Source organism: Patagioenas fasciata, chromosome 14 (assembly GCF_037038585.1).
Source record: "Patagioenas fasciata isolate bPatFas1 chromosome 14, bPatFas1.hap1, whole genome shotgun sequence".
Classification (NCBI taxonomy): domain Eukaryota; kingdom Metazoa; phylum Chordata; class Aves; order Columbiformes; family Columbidae; genus Patagioenas; species Patagioenas fasciata.
This window is the reverse complement of record NC_092533.1, coordinates 4,330,676-4,349,269: the sequence shown is the minus strand read 5'-3', so window position 1 is coordinate 4,349,269 and position 18,594 is coordinate 4,330,676. Positions and strand designations below refer to the sequence as shown.

The 18,594-nt window shown below is 48.0% G+C and overlaps 1 protein-coding gene across 9 annotated transcripts in view; it reads right to left on the bottom strand.

Moving 5' to 3' along the window:
* EBF1 (EBF transcription factor 1) overlaps positions 1-16,222 on the bottom strand; it is a 273,573-nt gene extending 257,351 nt beyond the window's left edge. For 4 of the 9 annotated variants that reach the window (XM_071814682.1, XM_071814683.1, XM_071814684.1 and 1 more), the window contains exons 1-5: positions 15,291-16,221; positions 13,740-13,896; positions 13,421-13,484; positions 13,081-13,136; positions 3,901-3,974 (exon numbers count right to left, since the gene is read on the bottom strand). In XM_071814682.1, coding sequence (XP_071670783.1) covers positions 3,901-3,974; positions 13,081-13,136; positions 13,421-13,484; positions 13,740-13,896; positions 15,291-15,424 — 485 coding nt within the window. In that variant the 5' untranslated portion in view covers positions 15,425-16,221. Of the gene's footprint in view, positions 1-3,900; positions 3,975-13,080; positions 13,137-13,420; positions 13,485-13,739; positions 13,897-15,290 lie in introns of all 9 variants that reach the window. The other 5 variants (XM_065848986.2, XM_065848987.2, XM_065848988.2 and 2 more) reach the window with 2 other exon arrangements.
* Positions 16,223-18,594: the final 2,372 nt, after the last annotated feature.

The following is an 18,594-nucleotide window of genomic DNA, read 5'->3' as shown; positions in this document are numbered from 1 at the left end:
TTTTGTCTGTGGGCTTGTTTGTTTTTAAAACAAGCAGTCCTTGATAGTCATGAAGTCTCATGCCCCTATAACCCCCTCCAGCTCCTGCACCCCATCTCTGGCTAACCCAGGTTCCCCCTCTTCATGTTGCCGTCCTCGCCATCCTTGGGGCTCATGCCCAAGCCCCACGTATCCCCATCCTGCCCCTTTCCAGGCTTCCCCATCCCCTGGCCACCACCACTCCCAGCTTTTGTTGCTGCCTTTGTCCTCACCGCAACCCTCTAGGGACCTGCTGCCCTCCTGCCATCTTGTTCCACATCTTCCTCCTCTTCTTCCCTTCCCTGCGCTGGAGCATCTCCATCCCAGCCCTGCCATGGGTGCACAGGAGATGGCCTCTTCACCCCGATGTCTGGTGCCCCCGAATTCCCCCACCCTGGTGGTCAGGAGCATCGCTTGCGAGAGGAGCCCTGCTTTGTGTATCTGCGCGCTCCGGCTTTCCGCGGGGACGATGAACAATGAGGAATTACGGGGTGATGGCACGTGGCCAGTGCGAATGCGACTTTCCGATCGTTTCGTTGCCAGGCTCTAACAAGTCGTTAGCGAGTCTGCGTGGGAGATGTCGCAGAAGCTCCCAGCGAGGAGGACTTCATCCCACAGACGGTGCAGTTGGGACAACCCCTGCCCCAAACAGGCTCCTTGCCTTGAGGTGTGGAGGTGCGAGAGCTTCTTGCCAAAACAGCTGTAAGATTTTATTTGACACAGACAAAACCCATCTTTTACTCCAACCTCATTCTCAGAAATCACTGAACCATTTTAGCTGAAACTTTCCAAAGAAAGTCAGCCCGAGGCTGACACCCTGCAAAGGATATTTCAGCCAGAACAGTTTAAGTTTGGCAAAGCTGTAAGCCACTGAAGGTTTCATAATGGAAATTGTTGAGGCAATATTAACTATAGATGTCCCTCCCCATGCTGCCTACAATACTAATAAATTCCACTGAGGCTGTGAGTTCTCCCCAGCTATTAACATTTTTGCCAACAGTGTAGATTTTTATATTTGACTAAATGCAATGAAATCCTTTGAAATAAACAGCCACCTGAAGCAAACCTCAGCCCCGCTTCCCTACCGCAACCAGGACTCTCCTATACATTTGAATTCTTTGTCTTATCCATGCCGTAGTTGTAGTATACTATAAATACCCAGCTTTGTCACATAAATGCAAAGTTTTATTGTGCAGTTAGCCTTGATAGAAAGCACTGCTGAAAGTTGTTTAGAAATTAAATATCTAAAACAAGCTATTTTAAAATACAGAGCCCTCACTATTTCATGTCTGAAATGAAGAAATTTCATCTTAGGGAGAGCAAGCTGTCTTTCACACCATATGGCTAATGGTAGTGCATAGCAATTAGCTGGGCTGATTAATGGGGAACAGACTCTAATTTTATGCTTATAATTGAGGCTGCATTTGCACCCCTGGTGCAAATTCAGCACATCCCAACTTCCACTTACAACAGGCAAGAAATCAAGAGAAACAGAATGGTGTGGAGAGAGAGATTTTTTTTCCCTTCTAGACTCCTAAAGAGCATCAGATTTGCAATTTAAAAGAGTGTTAGCAGCACAATGGATGACAGATTTGTGCAATAGGGTCAAGCGGCCTGGTAAACAAACAGCACCCTCTTACACATGTGTAGGCAGAAAAGGAAGTGGGTAATATCTAATATGAGCTGCAAGAGATTTGAATATGTCTCCCCCACCCCATCGAGCACACAACATTTGCCTACCATGGTCAGATTATGGGTTTTTTGCTACCTCTCCACCTTATGGTTATGAAACACAAAGCAGGGACTGGCAGTAAACAAATACAAGAAGAATAAGGCTCCAAATCTAGTGAATTTTAAGAACAAAGCAAGCCTAAAGTGCTTAAATAAAGGGAAAGACTTCATATCTTTCCACATTACCAGAACAGAAATAATTTTATCTCAGTCAAAGTATATCGAATCTTCATAAATCTTTGGTGCAGGTGTTTAGTCTCCTGGTTAGAACTCAGCCCTCTATATAAAGTTTCAATTTACTTATTACTCGCTCTATTTTAAAGTATTTGTAAGAAAATTAATACATTAAAGTAGGATATTATTACTCTCCCACAAATGGGTCAGTGAGTGGCTGGCAGATGTAATTCCTACCCCAAAACTTGGCCGTTTAAGAACCAGAAGGACACATCACCCAGGACTAACAGCAGATTCAGCCCCTGATGTTGGAAGCACTTGAGTATGTGCTTAATTTTACTCATACGAACAGTCCCACTGTTTTACTGGTCTATTACAGGAGAAAAGCAAAGCGAACACTTCAGCCTTATCAGGTTGGGGGCCTCCTTTAATATTTCCACGAATTGTTCTTAGCTAGGTGTCCAGTGTGCAAGTGATGCTAATTGGGCCAATGAATTTTTGGGCAAGTAGGAGTTGTCAGCACGACTGGGTTTCCATTCGGAAAGGGAGAACTGTGCAGGAGTCCCCAGCAAAGCAACACTGCAGCTCCCAGGAGAAGCTCAGGCATCTCTTGGAGATACCCTGATCATTCCTGGGCTGTAACAGGTTATCTTTGGTTTCCTAGAAGAAGTCAAACCTACCAAACGCCTAGAAAAATACGACTTGAAAACTAACATCTCGATGGATTTGGGGGGCTACGTGGGGTTTCGCCCAGGCTGGCAAGCGAGCAGCTCCTTCTCTGCCAGCGTGGCAGAGCGCTGCCCTCGAGCAGGGTTTTATCAGGGAGGAGCTGCCATGGAGGACAAAACATGCAGATCCCCAAGAATTAACAAAAAAACCCAACAAATCAACCAACAGAGAAGTTTCCATCTGAATATTTTGTCTAAGACTCTCCCCCACCAGGAAACCCTCATCCAAGTTTATTCTCTTAGAAGTGGGTTCTAGTTTTTACCCTCAAGGTACTCCTTTTAGTAAGTGTGTTTTGTAAAAGTTACAACGCATGCAATGGCATTTTTACAGGCTTAAAACAACTGATTGTAACAATGAGCTTATGCAAGAATGCCTCATCTTCCACCAGGGAATTATTTTCTGCCATCAAATAACATGTAACGAATGATTTTTTTCAGACATGCAAAAAACACCCACTAACTTTAATGAGACTGCAAGGTCAAGCTCTGCTAGGTGTTGGAGGGGTCTGTGGGAAGATGCTGCCTTCTCTGTGGTAAAAAGGAAGCAGAAGAGGCTTCACCTATTTCAATCAGCCAGAAAAGAGAAGGAAACAGCTGCAGAAGTACCGTGTATGAGAGAGAAGATATTTGACTGTCCTGAATTTAAGTGACCAACCCCAGCAGGCGTGTTCAGGGGAAGAGAGCACAGGGCAGAGCCAAATCTGCATGGGAAGTTAGAAGAAAATCAACAAGAAGAGATCTTTTGCATGGAGGAGCGTTGCTGAGCGGGGACCTTGCATGAGCAGCAACCGGGACAAAACAGGGCTCCTGACCTCACGTCTTAATGCACACCCAGAAGAAAAATATAATAATTAAAAAATAATTAATAATAATAAACACAACCAAAACCAAATACTTTTGTATTTGGTCTTACTGATGAGGTTTTGGTGGGAATTGGGGACAGAGATTTGTATTGCTAGAAGACTATCCTTGACTGTTAATTTTGGCGAGGGGACCTTTCATGGGCTACGGTGTCTAAATGAAAACCAGTAGCATTCTGTTAAGAATAACTCTTTATAAATAATTGAAAACTAGTGTGATGACTGAGACCTTGCTGCTAATTACACACAGTGAACTGTGTTATTTTGGGATTGTTTAATGCAAGAAAGATAAATTTCAGTCTGAAAATAGCTGCAGGTTCAACCTAGATTTTGAGAGACAGATTCATCTTCTCATCACTAATTAACTGGAAGGGGGGGTTATTTCTTACCTGCACATTATTTCATGCGTGAGCAGAACTCGGCACATTTCTGGGTTCTTGTCTTGGCCTTCATATACTATCGCCTAGAAACAAAACATATTTTTAGCTGTGAGTTTGGGGAAAATAAAAACACATCACAGTAACTAAAGGCACAGCTGGAATTGAAGCCAAGTTGCAGGCTAAAGAGACCACGTCTTCACCGAACCTGCTCCAAGACTCGGAGCTGGAAAACAACAGAAGCCGAGTACAGCTAAATTCCCTCCTATCTGTTGCACATCTCTCAAGTGGTGTGTAGGATGGGGTTTTTTAGTAGTCAAGACAACCACAATTTTCTTTTCAATTTGGAATAAAATATAAACCTAATAGCATTTAAAAAAAAATACATAAAAGAAGAAATAAAACACCGAGACTTGGCATACTTTGGGTGCTATTCATTTAAAAAAATAAAGACTGAAAAAGAGAGAGCTCATGTATTTTTAATTAGAGAGGCTGCACATCCCAGGCATTTTCCTGGTAGCTCCTGAGAAAGCGCCTGGGCCTGATTCTCCCCTTGAACCTCGTGATCCACCACTTTTTGGAGAGTGACTCCGGACTTAGAGGGATATAAATAAGTGAGAACCAGACCCTACCAGAGCAGAGAATACCTAAACAAACAGAGGATAAACCAGCCCGAGAAATTTGACTCTGCGATAGCACGGGGAGAATCCTTTAAGTTAAAACTGTGGAAAGACGGTGTATTCGCACTGCAAGAAGAGTCTGCGTTTGCAATGCTCCCACCGGCAGAACAGGTGGTGACAGGGAGGGATTGGCACTACACACGAACTGGTTTAGCACTCACAGCGCAAGGGTTTCCATCTCATCACGACAGAGTTATGTTTTCTAGGCACCCCTGGTCCTGGGGACCAGGCCCCGAGCAGCAAAATTAATGGAAAAGAGTTGCCTTTGCAACAGCATCTTGTGGCAGCACTGAGGTTCCTGAACCTTTTAGGCGCCACTCCTGAGCTGGGATCGATGGTTAAACCCCCGTTCCCGGTGGGATGACCGCCCCTGCATCTGAACATCAGCTCTGCCCTGGCCCTGTGCTGTGACCTTTCCAGCCTCTAAAATATAGACGGAGGAAATTGGGGAAAATAAACCTTGCAGATAAAAATGCATCTGATATGGGTATGCCTAAAGCTAGCGATAAAATTGGTACTGAAAATTTTAAAAAATAGTATATTATCTGGATGAAATACATTTTATGGAATGAGGTAACTTTGATATGGAAGTGTGGAAAATACTGAGAAAAAACGTGTGTTAATATATGATGAAGTAAGATCATGTGAACTGCCTTCCCAGTCCTTACAAATGAAATCCAACAAGGGTAAGAGATGTTGTACCTACAAACAGGGCACGGATCTTAGGACACACATCTGAAGAAGCATGAGCTGAATTTTAACATCATTTTAATTGCAATATGCAATATTAATATCATGCATTATCAAGTGATTTAGTGATACCATACATAATATCAGGAATGGGGCTGTGTCATCGTTGCTAGTTTTAATTTTTTCGGTTTGGTTTTGCTCTGTGCGTTCCCCCAAAACCTGGCAGCCAGTGGAGCTTTTTCTTTCTGATAAAACAGAGGCCACTGGTGCCGATGTAACTAATGGGAGCAGAGTTCCACACGACTTCTGCCCCCTCATTCCCACCAGTACGGCGCAAAACCTGTGAACCCAGCACTCGTACCAAAGGGACACAAAAATTGTCACCGGACGTGCAGAGTCCCCACAGCACAGACACCGGCAAACGCCCCTGATCCCAAATGGGACCCACGTTCCCGCTCAGTTGCTGGTGCACACCCTGAGTTACCACATCAGAGCCCAGAAGAGCTGCTGGTGCTTTGCCAGAAGATTTGGAAGATGCACTACAGTCGGTACATTCAGGAGACCCTCACTTCCATGCATTAAAGGGGAAGATGGAGAGAAGCTTCTTCCAGCCAAAACCAACAAGTCTAAGTAACCAGCTGGTGTGTGATGGGGTTGGTCAGCGGGGACATTGCGAAGACTTCAGAAAACCTCAAATGAGGTTTCACCTGGCAGTAAGACAGACCAGGTAAGGGAAGCTCAGGGTACCTGATGGACTTAATCACTAGTTAAATAATAATCTGCTTCTGAGAGTATAGAGTATGGAGGTAAAGAGCAGATCTACCCCCATGGCCTTTAGTGGAGACAAACACCACAGGTGCCCAATCACCTCCGTACATCAGAGTGTGACACCGGGGGAACAGTGCTCGAGAGACAACTGCTGGACTTGGCTCATTCTCCTTAGGCTTTTAAATCTTAAAATGGGTTAACTTGTTGCCAGTTGAAGCCAAGGAAGCACTAGAAATGACAAACCAGAACCCCAAATTTACTTTCTTGTTTCCCCCTCCCCTCTCTCTTCCTGCTGCTGTGCTTACTTAACCTCCAGGTACCCGCTGAAATAACTCAACTAAATAGCAATAATGAACGGACAGAGTCAACACTGTGGTACATAATCACCTTGTCTGTTGTGTTTAGCATCAGTGATCCCTTCTTTGCGTGCATGACATTCTTCTGCTTTCCTCTACGTTCAGGATTTGCTTTTCACTTTACTTGCATTTAATTACCGATGTTGTACCCGTGCATGTTTTGTTGTCTCCGCATTAAGCGCGGATCCTCCCGCATGCCCTATTGCTGCAGGAATTTTTAGGCAATTCTAGGAAGCAGGAGGAACTGCTGAATTCGCTTCTGAGCAACTCATCCCTGACTCCCATTCCCGTGTCCCGATTTACTTGTGAAGCGCCAAGTGTTTGCTTCCATGAATGGCTGCCCGAGAGCACCACAGATACTCCACCGCCTTGTGAACTGCGCTGCTCTAAAGCATTAATTCTACAATTAGTTTTAAAAGGGAAACAGGAACTGCTAAAGTTTCAGATCGTTACAGCTGCCAGAAGTATTTTTACAGGAAGGGTCCACAATGTTACCGTTGTGAAAATATTTAACTGTAAGATTTGAAAAGCCACTCTCTTTAAAAAAAGTATTTATTTTTTCTTTTTTAATGATTTTTTTTTTACGTTCAGGCTTGAAAACAAGGTGCTTGCTGCAGGATCCCTTGTCTTGCTGACATTCATCATGATTTTGTCAAATAAGGATCACATTAATGAGAGATAAAGTGAAAGTCGCAGTGTATACACTTAGACCACAGCAAAGCTAAAAATAAGCCTGCAAATACACATCAGGGTTGGACAACAAAACACCAGCAAAGGAAACGTAGAATTATAGACTTTTTTTTTTTTTTGCTTTTTGTTTACTTCATGTAGTTTTAACTCGGTGTTATTTCATACGCCTTTCAAACCAGCTGTTCTGCTCGTGAACAACTTAAATATTTCCCCACTAAATTCATCTTCCATTTTGTAAGCCATTACTCACCCAAGTAAGCCCTCCACAAGAAGTCTCAGTGAGTAACGATCATTCATGCACAAACAGATTTCAAAATCAGGCCCCAAAAAATCAGTGTCAAAATATAAGGCTTCCTCACTTCCATTTAAATAAAGCTGCATTCAAAGTTAAATTGAATGCAATTCACTGCTTTCCAGCAAATAAAAACTACTAAATTGAGCACGTTGCAGTCATTTCGAGACAACAAATGTGTCCAACAATTTACCTAAACTTTTCAGTGACAGAGTTCATAATAGGTAGGTAGGTAGGTAGGTAGGTAGGTAGATCGATAGATCGATAGATCGATAGATCGATAGATAGATAAATAGATAGATAGATAGATAGATAGATAGAAGGGAGGGGGGGTAATATAAAAGCCAAGACTACAGTTCTCATTTAATTCACTTTTCCCCGAGTGAAGACAACAGGATCAATCAGTAAAAGAGTTGACAAATACGTTGGAAAAAACATAGAGCCAGATTTTGTCCTTAACTATTCCTGAATAGATCCAGATTTATACTGGTGTAACTGTGGGCAGAATCGTCTTGTGGTGTCGGTTTGCCGGTCAAGTGATTCTGCTTTCTGAACTGAATGAGAAACAATCTTGAAGGAATGAGATCACGGTCATTATATTATTCAGTTATGTCATGGCCTTGATTTTTAAAGAGTAAGAGAAGGAGAGAAAATCACCAACATGCATCTAAATCCACTCGCTTTCCAATTCCTCATCTGCTTCACAAAACAAACTATCTCCTTTATTGAAATAAAGGAGAAAGAAAAACTCATTAAAACGAGAATCTTTTCAAAAACAGAACTAAAATTATCTGGAATGACGTATACAGCCGTACACACAGAGAGAAAATAAAATCCTGGCCCCACTGAATTCAATAGGAGCTTCGCAATTGACTTCAGATGGGCCAGGATTTCACCCAGAGAGGATTAGGCTTGTATCCGCTATATATCTACACAGAAAATACTGTGAATTACATTTATTTGGCTTCGAACACTTAACCCTTAATTACCCAGGTTTTTACCCCTTCCCCTAGCAAATTTCGACTCATCCCAGTGAGGTTTATCCCGGACGAGCAGCTCAGCGCTGAGTCCCAGCGCAGGCACCGTCAGTTCTTGCTGTGCCTCTCAATGCACAATTCAGAAGCATCTAATTATTTTATGCAGTCTCCCTCTGCCTTTGATACCCGGCCTGCTTATCGGCATATTCACACGAATTAAATAAATTTATCTCTCCTAATATGTTCATTTTTAATGGTTTTCAAACATTCACATGGAAACAGCTCTAGCGTAAATATCCCAGAACAAATGGCTGTATATTATACAGGAGGGAGCAGTTGGGCTGCCAGACTGGGAATGCACCAGGCCATCTGGCTCAGGCAGTCTCTCCAAAATCCTCAGCTTTGTTTTCACCCTCAGACTCCAAACAACACATTTTCCACTGTGATGAGTTTACATTTTCCCAAACACAGGTCCTGATCATGCATGCAAATTCCAAACTTCTCCATTCCTCTCTGTACAAGAAAATTAAAATCACCTGCGCTTCTGACATCTCACCAAAGGCACAAGAAAGCTGCTAAAATCTGGCACGATGTAAACTTTCCCCGTCGCAGGGGTTGGGTTTTGTTTTATGTTTGTGTGAAATTTCTCCGAGTCTGCTGAGGCTCCTCTGAACTTACTGATAACATGGGTTTTTTTCCCATGCATGTAGCTGCCAGAGAAGGGCCGTGCTATGCATAGAATAGAGAGCTGATCAAATATCTGCAGACATCAGAGAATGATAGAGAAGTCAACAGAAAAACCATTTGCATCCAGAGTTAAAGTGCTGGGGAAAAAAAGGCAAAACATGAACAGAGTCGAAGTCTGAAGGAAGGGGTTTTGACTCATGAGGACTCTCGGCAATAGACAATAGCTATCGTGCAAAACTTATGATTTTTAAGATGCCTGAGCCGTATTAGCATCCATTATATCTTATGGATGAGAAGAGTTGAAGGAAAAATGGGTGGGGAACAACTATTTCAGATTTATTTCCTCCATCTTTCCTAATAGTGAAATATCTCAACTTTATGAAAATACAGCTGAAGAAATAGAAGGCATCTCTTCTCTGCAAATATATTAAAATCCTTGGACTCGCCTGAAAACTCCCGTTTTATTAGAGCAGACACATTTCACATTTTGCAGGCAATTTCAAAATGCATCATTGTTAGAGCCAGACCTACTGCGGCAGGAGCTGCTGCTTTACGGAAAGCAACAGCTATAAAGTTTGGGATCCTACAGGGTTTTGAACGCATTAGGAATGTGATCCCGACATAAAATGAGGTGCCAAGATAACATAAAAGAAAATGTAATTAAGCCAGCATCAACAACGAATGTTACCCTAGCTGAAAAGAACTTCCCCGCAACATTAACGATTTGTGCGTAGTATTTACAATTTTTAAATGACGTGGACGCGTTTGGAAATGTAGCGAAAGCCCTCAAAGGCACGTAATTCCCATTTTACCCAGCATTTCTCTGGGGCTACCGCCAAAGGCCAAGCATGTTATCCTAAATATAACTCAAAATGATGCACTTCGAGACCAATCCCGCCCGGGTTTCCCATTCAGAATTCCCACAGCCCAGGCTGCCAGGGAGCACGAGTGCGACCAAAGCTCACGTTTTGGGGCAGCACACGCGTGGTGCTGCACCCCAGATCTGCCCTGGGATGTAGCCGGCGACAAAAATTCTTGGTTACTTCAGTAACGGGACTGTCCAGCCCCGCTTCCCATATCGCATCCCAGCTGACACAGAACACACGCGCGCACACCCGGACGCAGAGATCCCCTCTTCCACCTATGACGAGATTCCTGCCATGAGTTCCTTACTTGGGCACAGCCACGCAAACAAATCCCTGACTTATCCAGATCAAAAACTCTAAAGGAGTAGGAATATTTACCATTTGTTACACACGCAGCACCCAGCATAGTGAAGCCCTGCCTGTCTACCTGCTAATATAATGGGGCATTTATGTGAAATCTATGAGTAGCAATCCTATATACAGAAACATAGGTCTGATTTGCAGAACAGATTTTATTTCATCTTGCCTAACTTAATAACCTGCAGCTGCACAAAACCTTGTGATTTGTAACTGTGAGACAAAAAGAATACATTTAAATCTGATTTCTCTAATTATATATATATATATATATATACACATATTTAATGTAAGGAAAGAGCTACAGCTACTTTCCTGTATGATCTGGGGAACCTAACTCATTCGAGCTTTGTTTCTGTGGGATTTTTAATTTGCCACCAGAAACCTCAGAGTAGCTGTAATTTTAGTCTGGGAATTCACAATTATTGAGTGTGTGAATGCGCGTGTGTGAGTGCTGAGAAGATCCTCGCCAGCTGAAACATGTACGCTTCTGCAACAGTTTCATTTAAAAGTAATCATTTCATTATCCAATTTGTTCTGAGCGTCAGGCATTAAAATACTACACCTTCAAGTAGACTGACAATATATATTTAACTTTCATTAAAAATTAAAGAATTTTCAGACAGTCTTTGCAATATTTAATTACAGTTTGATGATTTGAAAGTTACTTAAAAATCTTCTATATAATTCGCTGTCGTAAAATATAAATGATATATTCAACATTTGGGTGAGCTTCTGTCATGTGTTGGACTCCGCTTCCTAATAAGCATTCGGTAATCGAAGCAATCGCAACTCCGAAATCATTTCACTTTTAAAAAGGAAATAATTAAACAAGAAGAAGAGTAAGAATTTAGCCCCCACCCCCCCCCAAAAAAATCAGAGTGGCACATGCCACAGTTTTGACATGACAATGTCCTATTCTTCATAAGCAATTACAGTCATGCCTAAAGAAGTTATATTCATGAAATTAATACATAAGCAAACATGTTTGCGACTAAAATAGCCTTTCACTCCCTGTTTTCTAATCTAAGTTCAGAAAGCTTTTGTTCTAAATCCTTGCTTCTCAGCTCCATCGTGCTTTCCCCAAAATCTGTAATTTGCACTAACTTTGTTTTTGTAAGACTTCCTGAAATCAGATTTTTCTTCATTGTGAACGTACATTAAAGCTACATGGCAGGTTTTACAAATAAACTGTATCTCGGGGAGGTTTTTTCCCCTTTCTCTCCAAAGACCCTCTGATGGCTTGATAATAATGAGAGACCAAGAGGTCAAACAGTGCCTTAGGATGAACTCTTCATATGCAAGCTGCCTTTGTTAAGAAAATTATTTTGAATCCGCTGCTCTACGTGAGTTCAGGGCTCTGTTTTCAACAGGGTTATGAACAGAGGCTTTTGCATTTCCGTAATGATAAGAAGGCTATTTAAAGATAATATTTATCGATAGTCTCCCTCGTATGGTCTACAGTGAAACACATAAGCTCCAAAAGGACTAAAGAGAGGTTCTATCTCAGGATGATATTGCTACTTTTAACACAAACTAAGCCACTGGTGACTGAAAAACAAAGAATGACAGCAAATGCTTTCCAAGATTTGTTACGAAGGAGGGCATGTTGCTGCTGTTTCAATTCCTACAGGGAATGAGCTCTGTTTGGAAGTGTATGGTTTAACAAAGTTCAGATGCATAGTAGGTTCTCTAGTAAAATTCATCCAACTTCCTTTTTTTTTTGCTGTTGCAAGACAGTCTTCAATGGCAGGAAAAGATGTTTTGGGACCATCAAAGAGAGTTTTCTAAAACAAACTCAGCCCTTAGAGCTTCATGTTTTGCTGTAGAAAAGAAACCCAAATACAAGCCAAGAGTTTTTTCCACTACAGAAAACATACATGGACTGACTTTTCCTATCAATAGAAAAGAGACTAATGTTTTTCTTAAATAAAATGTAAGAATTTCTTTAACAAGATTAGAAGGGGAAAAAACATATCTTAAGGATAAAAGGCTTAAAAGTGAACCAAACTATTTAAAACAAACGTATTATAAACCAAAAAAATATTCTAACAGTATCAGAAGAAAAAGCCAGAGTAACAAATAATTTTTTAAAAGAGAGAATCGATTTGTTCAGATAGTTCCTTTGCAGAAATACTGTTTTCAAAAATAAAAGTATTTTTTTCCAGGTAGACACGCACGTTAGTACTCTGAGAAGCTAAAGAGCAAGCTTAAAACCAGGGTTAATCCATTGACAAGCCCTACTGCCCCACAGCCCTCTCCGCAGTCCAGCACCGAGCTCGCCGCTCCCCGCGCCGCGTTCCGGGGGCTCCTCCGACACACAAACGTGCCCCGATGTGATCGCTGCTCCTTTCACCCAGGGATTCAGCAGCAGCGCGAATAAAGGACCAACACGGCCACCGCGCTGAGCGGCGACTTGTGCTGGCGGCGTGCGGTGGGCTGGGGGCGGCGGGAGGTTAATTCTTATTAATTAAGCGTCCCGAACTAGGACGGCTGGAAGGTCGCCTGTATTTTTCCGAGCTCCCAAGCCCTGAGGCGGGCAGGGTCCCGAGCGGATCCTCCGCGCCGCCCCGACGCCGGGGTCGGTCCCCGCGGCTCGGCCCTGCAGCCCCCGCCGCTGCGCGGATACCGGTCATGGTTGCGCGGGTGCGAAGCGGGGAGCGCGGCCGTGCCCTGCGGGAGGCGGCAGCCACTTCCCCGGCGGGACAGAGCCGCCTCCTTTCGCAGCGGGGGTGGGTTTCACCTCCGCGGGCCGCCCCGCCGCGCTCCCCGGGGCCGCCCCGACGGCTGCCATCCCCCCGTCCTCCGCGGGCGTTCCGCAGCACCTACCTGTTTGGTCATGGAGTCGATGAGTCGGACATAGAAATCCTGCTCCGTCCTGATCCCTGAAACAAGGCAGAGGTGTGAGGAGCTGGGCCGGTGGCAACGCTCCGGGGCTCGCCCGAGGGCTTGGGCCCACCGGGGCTCCCACCCGAGGCCGCCCGTCCCAGCAGCTCTGGCCGCGACCGGGCTGCGCTCAGGCACCGAGAGCAAGGACGAGCGGAGCAGAAGGGAGCCAGAGTAGCGGTTTCCCGGCCTCTGGTGGGCTTTCCAACCGGGAAGGCGGCGGGAGGGCAGCCAGCGGCGGCGGGGGATGGTGGGGCTGATACCGGGGGTTCCCAGCCCTTACCATTGCTGTAGAGCAGCTGCAGGCGGTAGTGGATCCCGTTGTTGGTCTTTTCGCTGTTGGCTTCCTGAAGTGAAAGAGGACACGGGAGGCCGGAGGAAAAAAGAAGAAAAATATGATATGAAGTTTCTCCATCACTCGCACGCCGGGTGACCCCGGGGCTGGACGGGTCAGCTCTCAGCCCCTTGCCCTGCCCCGAGCATAACGGGGCCAAGGTAGAGAGGAGGCACCCAGGAGGCGGCGGTGGCTCCCGGGACGAGCCGGTGCCGCGGCCCCGGGGGAGCAGAGCGGGAGGGACCCCGCGGGGTGCCGGGCTACTCACCTTCTCCTTCTCCACGAAACCCACGAAGGCGGTGCGCTCGATCTCCACGGGCTGCCCCTGCCGGTCGTACAGAGCCAGGACGAAGTGGAAAAAGTTGGACTTCCTCAGGTTGGAAGGAGGTTGCTTCTCGAAGTGAGCCCGGGCCAGACCCACTCCGCTGGGACCAGAAAGACACGGGTTAGTGGCAGCACCGACGACGCGGCCTCACGCCCCAACTCGCAAGCCGGTTCCTGGGCCCATGTCTTCCCCGCCGGGCCCCGACTGCGCTCCCCCGGGGCTGAACATCCCCCCTCCCCCGGGGCTCTTCCCTCCGGGCCAGGGTAAGACGTGTTCAACCGCGGCCACGTCGAAACCCCGCGGAGCCGAGAGTGCGGCACAGACCCGACGCTATCCCACCCTGCAGCGAGCCCGAAGCGCCAAGCAGTCCCCCCAGGAACCCGACACTGGCACCCACCAACCCTCCCCGGGGGCCGTTCCCGCTCGCAGCCGGCCCTGCATGGCGGGGGAGCTGCGCTCAGCCCCGCCGGCGCGTTGCCCGCGGAGCGGCACCGGTCCTGCCACTTCTCAAACTCGGCTCGAAGCTGTCACCCGAGCGCCCATGTGCCTTATCTTTCAGTTTCAGTCCTGCGAGCCTTTCCTCCCCTCGCCGGAGCGGTGGGTAAACACCGCGATGGCAGCCCAAGAGACAACTTGAAATATTTCAGGGTTGTCCCTGCAGAACTTTCCCTTCCTTAGAGGGCTCCAAAGGGAGGGGTGCGGGGCGAGGTGGGAGACACCGGGAGATGTCAACATCAACTTCTTAGTTGATGCCGGCTCCGGGCTCAGGCTGGGAGTCCGGCATCAGGGTTGGGTTGGTTTTTGGTTGGAGGTTTTAATTTTTTTTATTTCCTTTTTTTATTATTTTTTTTTTTCTCGGGGCAGAGAATGAGGAGAAGGAGAAATAAGAGAGAAAGCGAGGCTGGGCACAGCTTCCTCAAATGCACATCCTATATGAAGCGATTTCTTTTTAAAAAAATCTGAGATAAGTGGCAGTGGTTTTATAAAGGGGCTTCGAATTAAATTTCTCCTCGAGAAAGCTTTGCAAAACTCACTGCTTATCGGAGGAGAAGAAGGGAGGCTGCTGATCCTGACGAGGATAAAAAAGCGAGGTAGAGAAATATATTTTGGATACATCCGTGCACAACTCGCGGCTTATCGGAGGAGGAAAGTGTCAGTTGGAGATCTTAAGACTAAATCAGCAGTAAACATAGTTTTCAAAACTCCTTCCTCCGTGCGAGCACAAGGGGCTAGAGAGATTAAAACCCACCTATTCCTACCTAGCGAAAGTCGCTGCTTCCTTTATTATTATTATTTTATTTTTAAAACATCATTCCTACGGGACGAGAGGGATAAATTTTTAACTGGCGACATCTACGCGAAACTCGCAGCTCTCAGCAGAGCTCCAGAGCCGGTTTTTTTTGGTGGTGCGGGGGGAAAGGCGCTGCCCGCGGGGAGCAGCGCTGCAGGCGGCGTGCGCGCCGGGGCGCGGAGCGGGGCGCGGAGCCCCCCTACCTCTGAGCGGCCGTGCTGGCGTCCAGGACGCCGGCTCCCTGCATCCAGGTCCGCACCGCGTTCATCCCCGCGCCGAGGGGCTCTTCCTTCATGCTGCTCCCACTCCGCTGGATGCTTTCCTGAATCCCAAACATGAATCAGAAACAACAGCGCAAATCTTCTTTCTTTAGTCAAAAAAAAAAAAAAAAAAAGTGATAAAATCGCCAGGCGGACTGTTATATAGGTCTTTTTTTTTTTCTTTCTTTCTCTCTTTTCTCCTCTCTCTGCAGCTGATCTCTGGAATCAAAGCAAGTCAGAGAAAGCAAACACAGGCACGCACATTAAAAAAAAAAAAATCCAGAAGCAATCAGAGCCCGGTTTTGTTGCTGCTGTTTGCTGCGTGTGCAGTTTGTTTGGGTGCTTGGAGGGGCTGGCGGGGTGCTGGGGGCTGGTTGCAGCGCTGGCAAGCCGGAGGAGTACTTGAAGTCCCTTTTGTATGAAGACACCCCTCGGATGGCAGCAGGAAAAAAAAAATCTCAGATGGCAGTTTAAGAAACAATAGGACGAACGGGAGCTGCGGCAGGCTCTGCTACATCAAGTGTCATTTTCCAGTGACAAGAGAGGCAAGTTTCCCCCCCCTTTTTTCCCCTCTCTCTTTCTTTCTTTCTTTCTTTTCTCCCTCTTTCTTCTCTCCGCTCCCCGCCGAAGCGCTCTCTCCTCCCTCCTCCAGCCGCGCAGGAAGCGAGTTGCCGGAGCCGGGCGCACGCCGGGAAGGGAGCGAGAGGGGCGCACCCGCGGCGGCGGCGCGGATGGACGGACGGACGGACGGAGGGAGACCCTGGGGCTCCCAATGCCCGCGCCCCCTCCCTCTCCCGCAGCGCCGGGGCGGACTCGCCGTCTCTCCCTATGGGAGCCACTTTGACTGTCCCCGCCGCCGAACACGAGCCCCGCAGCCCCGGCGGGCGGGGGGCGGGGCCGCCGCTGCCACGCCCCCTCATTTGCATCGCGTCACCTCTCCCCCCCCGCGGCGCCTCCGCCAATGGCCGCTCGCGGAGACGCTGCCGCGGGGGCGAGGCCACGCCCCCCCTCGTTAGCATAGCTCCGCCCAGAAACCCCGGCCGACCCGGGGGAAAGTTGCCCCGAAGCCCCCCCCGGGGGTTGGGGGTATTAACACAAACACGATCGCGCCTTTGTTCATCAACGAGGCGGCGGAGCTGCTCGCTGGGGCCGCCCCGCGCGGGGATAACCTGGGAAGGGGGGGTTGACACACGGAGACCCCCTGGGAGGGGCACCCCGCTCTCCCCTCGCAGCGCCCAGCGCCGCTCCTCGCTCCCGCACAGCCCGGAGCCAGCGGGGACAAGCGGCAGCGCTACTTGCAAAGGTGGCCGACCCCTCCCCGCTCCCCCGGGGCCGTCCCGGCGGATCCTTCCCCAGCGCCAGGCTGCCGGCCCCGACTGCCCAAAGCCGGGGATGCCCCGCGGCCGCCAACCCCTGCTCCGGGAACGCCCCGTCGGCAGTGCCCCCTGCTCGAGCCCGGGAGGAGAGGCCGCCTCACGCAGTGGGGTTATCCTCAGCGCAAACACCGCTGGAAACACGCGTGTGGCTGGACGTGTTCTGGGTCCCATCAACTTCCCCGCTGCAATACCCAAATTCCCGCTGAGCCTCCACCACTCACCCCGGTTCCTGCCCCGTTCCCGGGCAGCAATGCGCTGCTTTGCAGCAAAAGCACACAATTTCCGAACACAGAGAAAGTCCTTTTTGTTTTTTTTTTCTCTCTCTAGAAAGTCCGATTCTTTTTCTAGGGAAAATAATAATATAATAATAATAAGACTAATTCATGCCCTCGCTGGGGAAGCGCTCAGCTGGCTGCGCGGTGGTAGAGCGGGCGCAGCGTCCGCACATCTCCGCGGCTTCCTGGACCTGCCTCCCGCCGGTCTTCCCGCATCAACCCCTGTCTTGTCCCCCGCGCAACTCGCTTCGCTGCCGAGCGGCTCTCCTGCGCCCCGGGCTCTGGCCATCGCCTCCCTCACGGGCTTTTCACGCGGAAGGGAGTTCGCTGTGCTGGCAGCGTGGGTTATGCCTCCTCAAATACAGGTTTGCACATATAATAAAACAAAAGCCGGTGCGCCCCGGCAGGCCGGGTTGTTCGCCCTCCCCAGGGCGACGTCGTCCCACTCGAGGGGAAACTCCTACCCCGCTTAGGGGAGGGAAAACTCTGAAGTGCTTGGGTTGTCTCTGAATTGTTCCCGTACCCCTCTATATCCCCCCGAGGTGCGGAAGATGCTGTCGATAGCGCGGCGAGCGGCTGTTCCCGCGGCTGCTGAGCGTCCCTTCCCGGGGCTGCGCAGAACGCCGCGGAGGGCAGCGGAGCCCAGCGGGCCGTGCTAAGCCCTGCCCGAAGCACAGCTGAGCGTCCAGAGAACAGGCAGCACAGGTATGACACGCTATAGGCACAGCATTCAGCTCCATAGGCACCCTAGGGCAGTTCGGCAACTCTACAGGACCCTCTTCCAGCCACCTGCACGGCACTTTGTGTGCAACGGCTGTCTGAGCACACAGCTACATCTCGGCAAGGGCTCTGTCTCAAAAACACAGGCACACAGCCCGCTGCCAGCATCTCGCCGGCAATGAGAAACCGCACTTGATCCTTGGCTCTAGGCGGGTCCACACACAAAACATCCGCATCCGAAGTACACTGAGCTCTCACATGGGAACCGTTACGGAGAGCAAGTTTTTCACATTCCCTGCAGATAAAATTTGAATCTTCACATAATCCTACTGTGTCATATCTCAGGGATATGCAGAACACCGACACACAGCCATACATGAATATTTACACCATAAGTATCACATAGGAGTAGTTTGGCCCCTATAGTGCTCTGGCTTATTGGTCTTCTTCAGGCTGCTGCTCTGTCACTTGTATCATATCCAACCTAAATGCCTCCATGGTGAGATACATTTTGCAATTAATAGTCATTTGCACCTGCACTGATTGCTCTTTTCCCAGGGCAGGGATCTGCCCAGGGAGGAATAATGCATTTGAATCAATATACTGAGCAGTTGGCAGATTTCACCCTTCAAATCTGTTCAAGGGATCAGGGGACCGTTTCCATGCCTTTTCCCGGATGCTGAAGGGAATAGCATCCCAACAGCAGTGTGAGGGCACCTCCACTGGGCAGGGACATCCAGCCACAACAATAAAAGTGACAACTTCTCCACTACTTTCCTCCTTGTACACACACACACACCTCTGTGTCCAACACACAAGAAAGCTCCTGGAGGGTCCTGCTGAGGGGCAGGGGAGATGCCACACTTGAGGCATTAC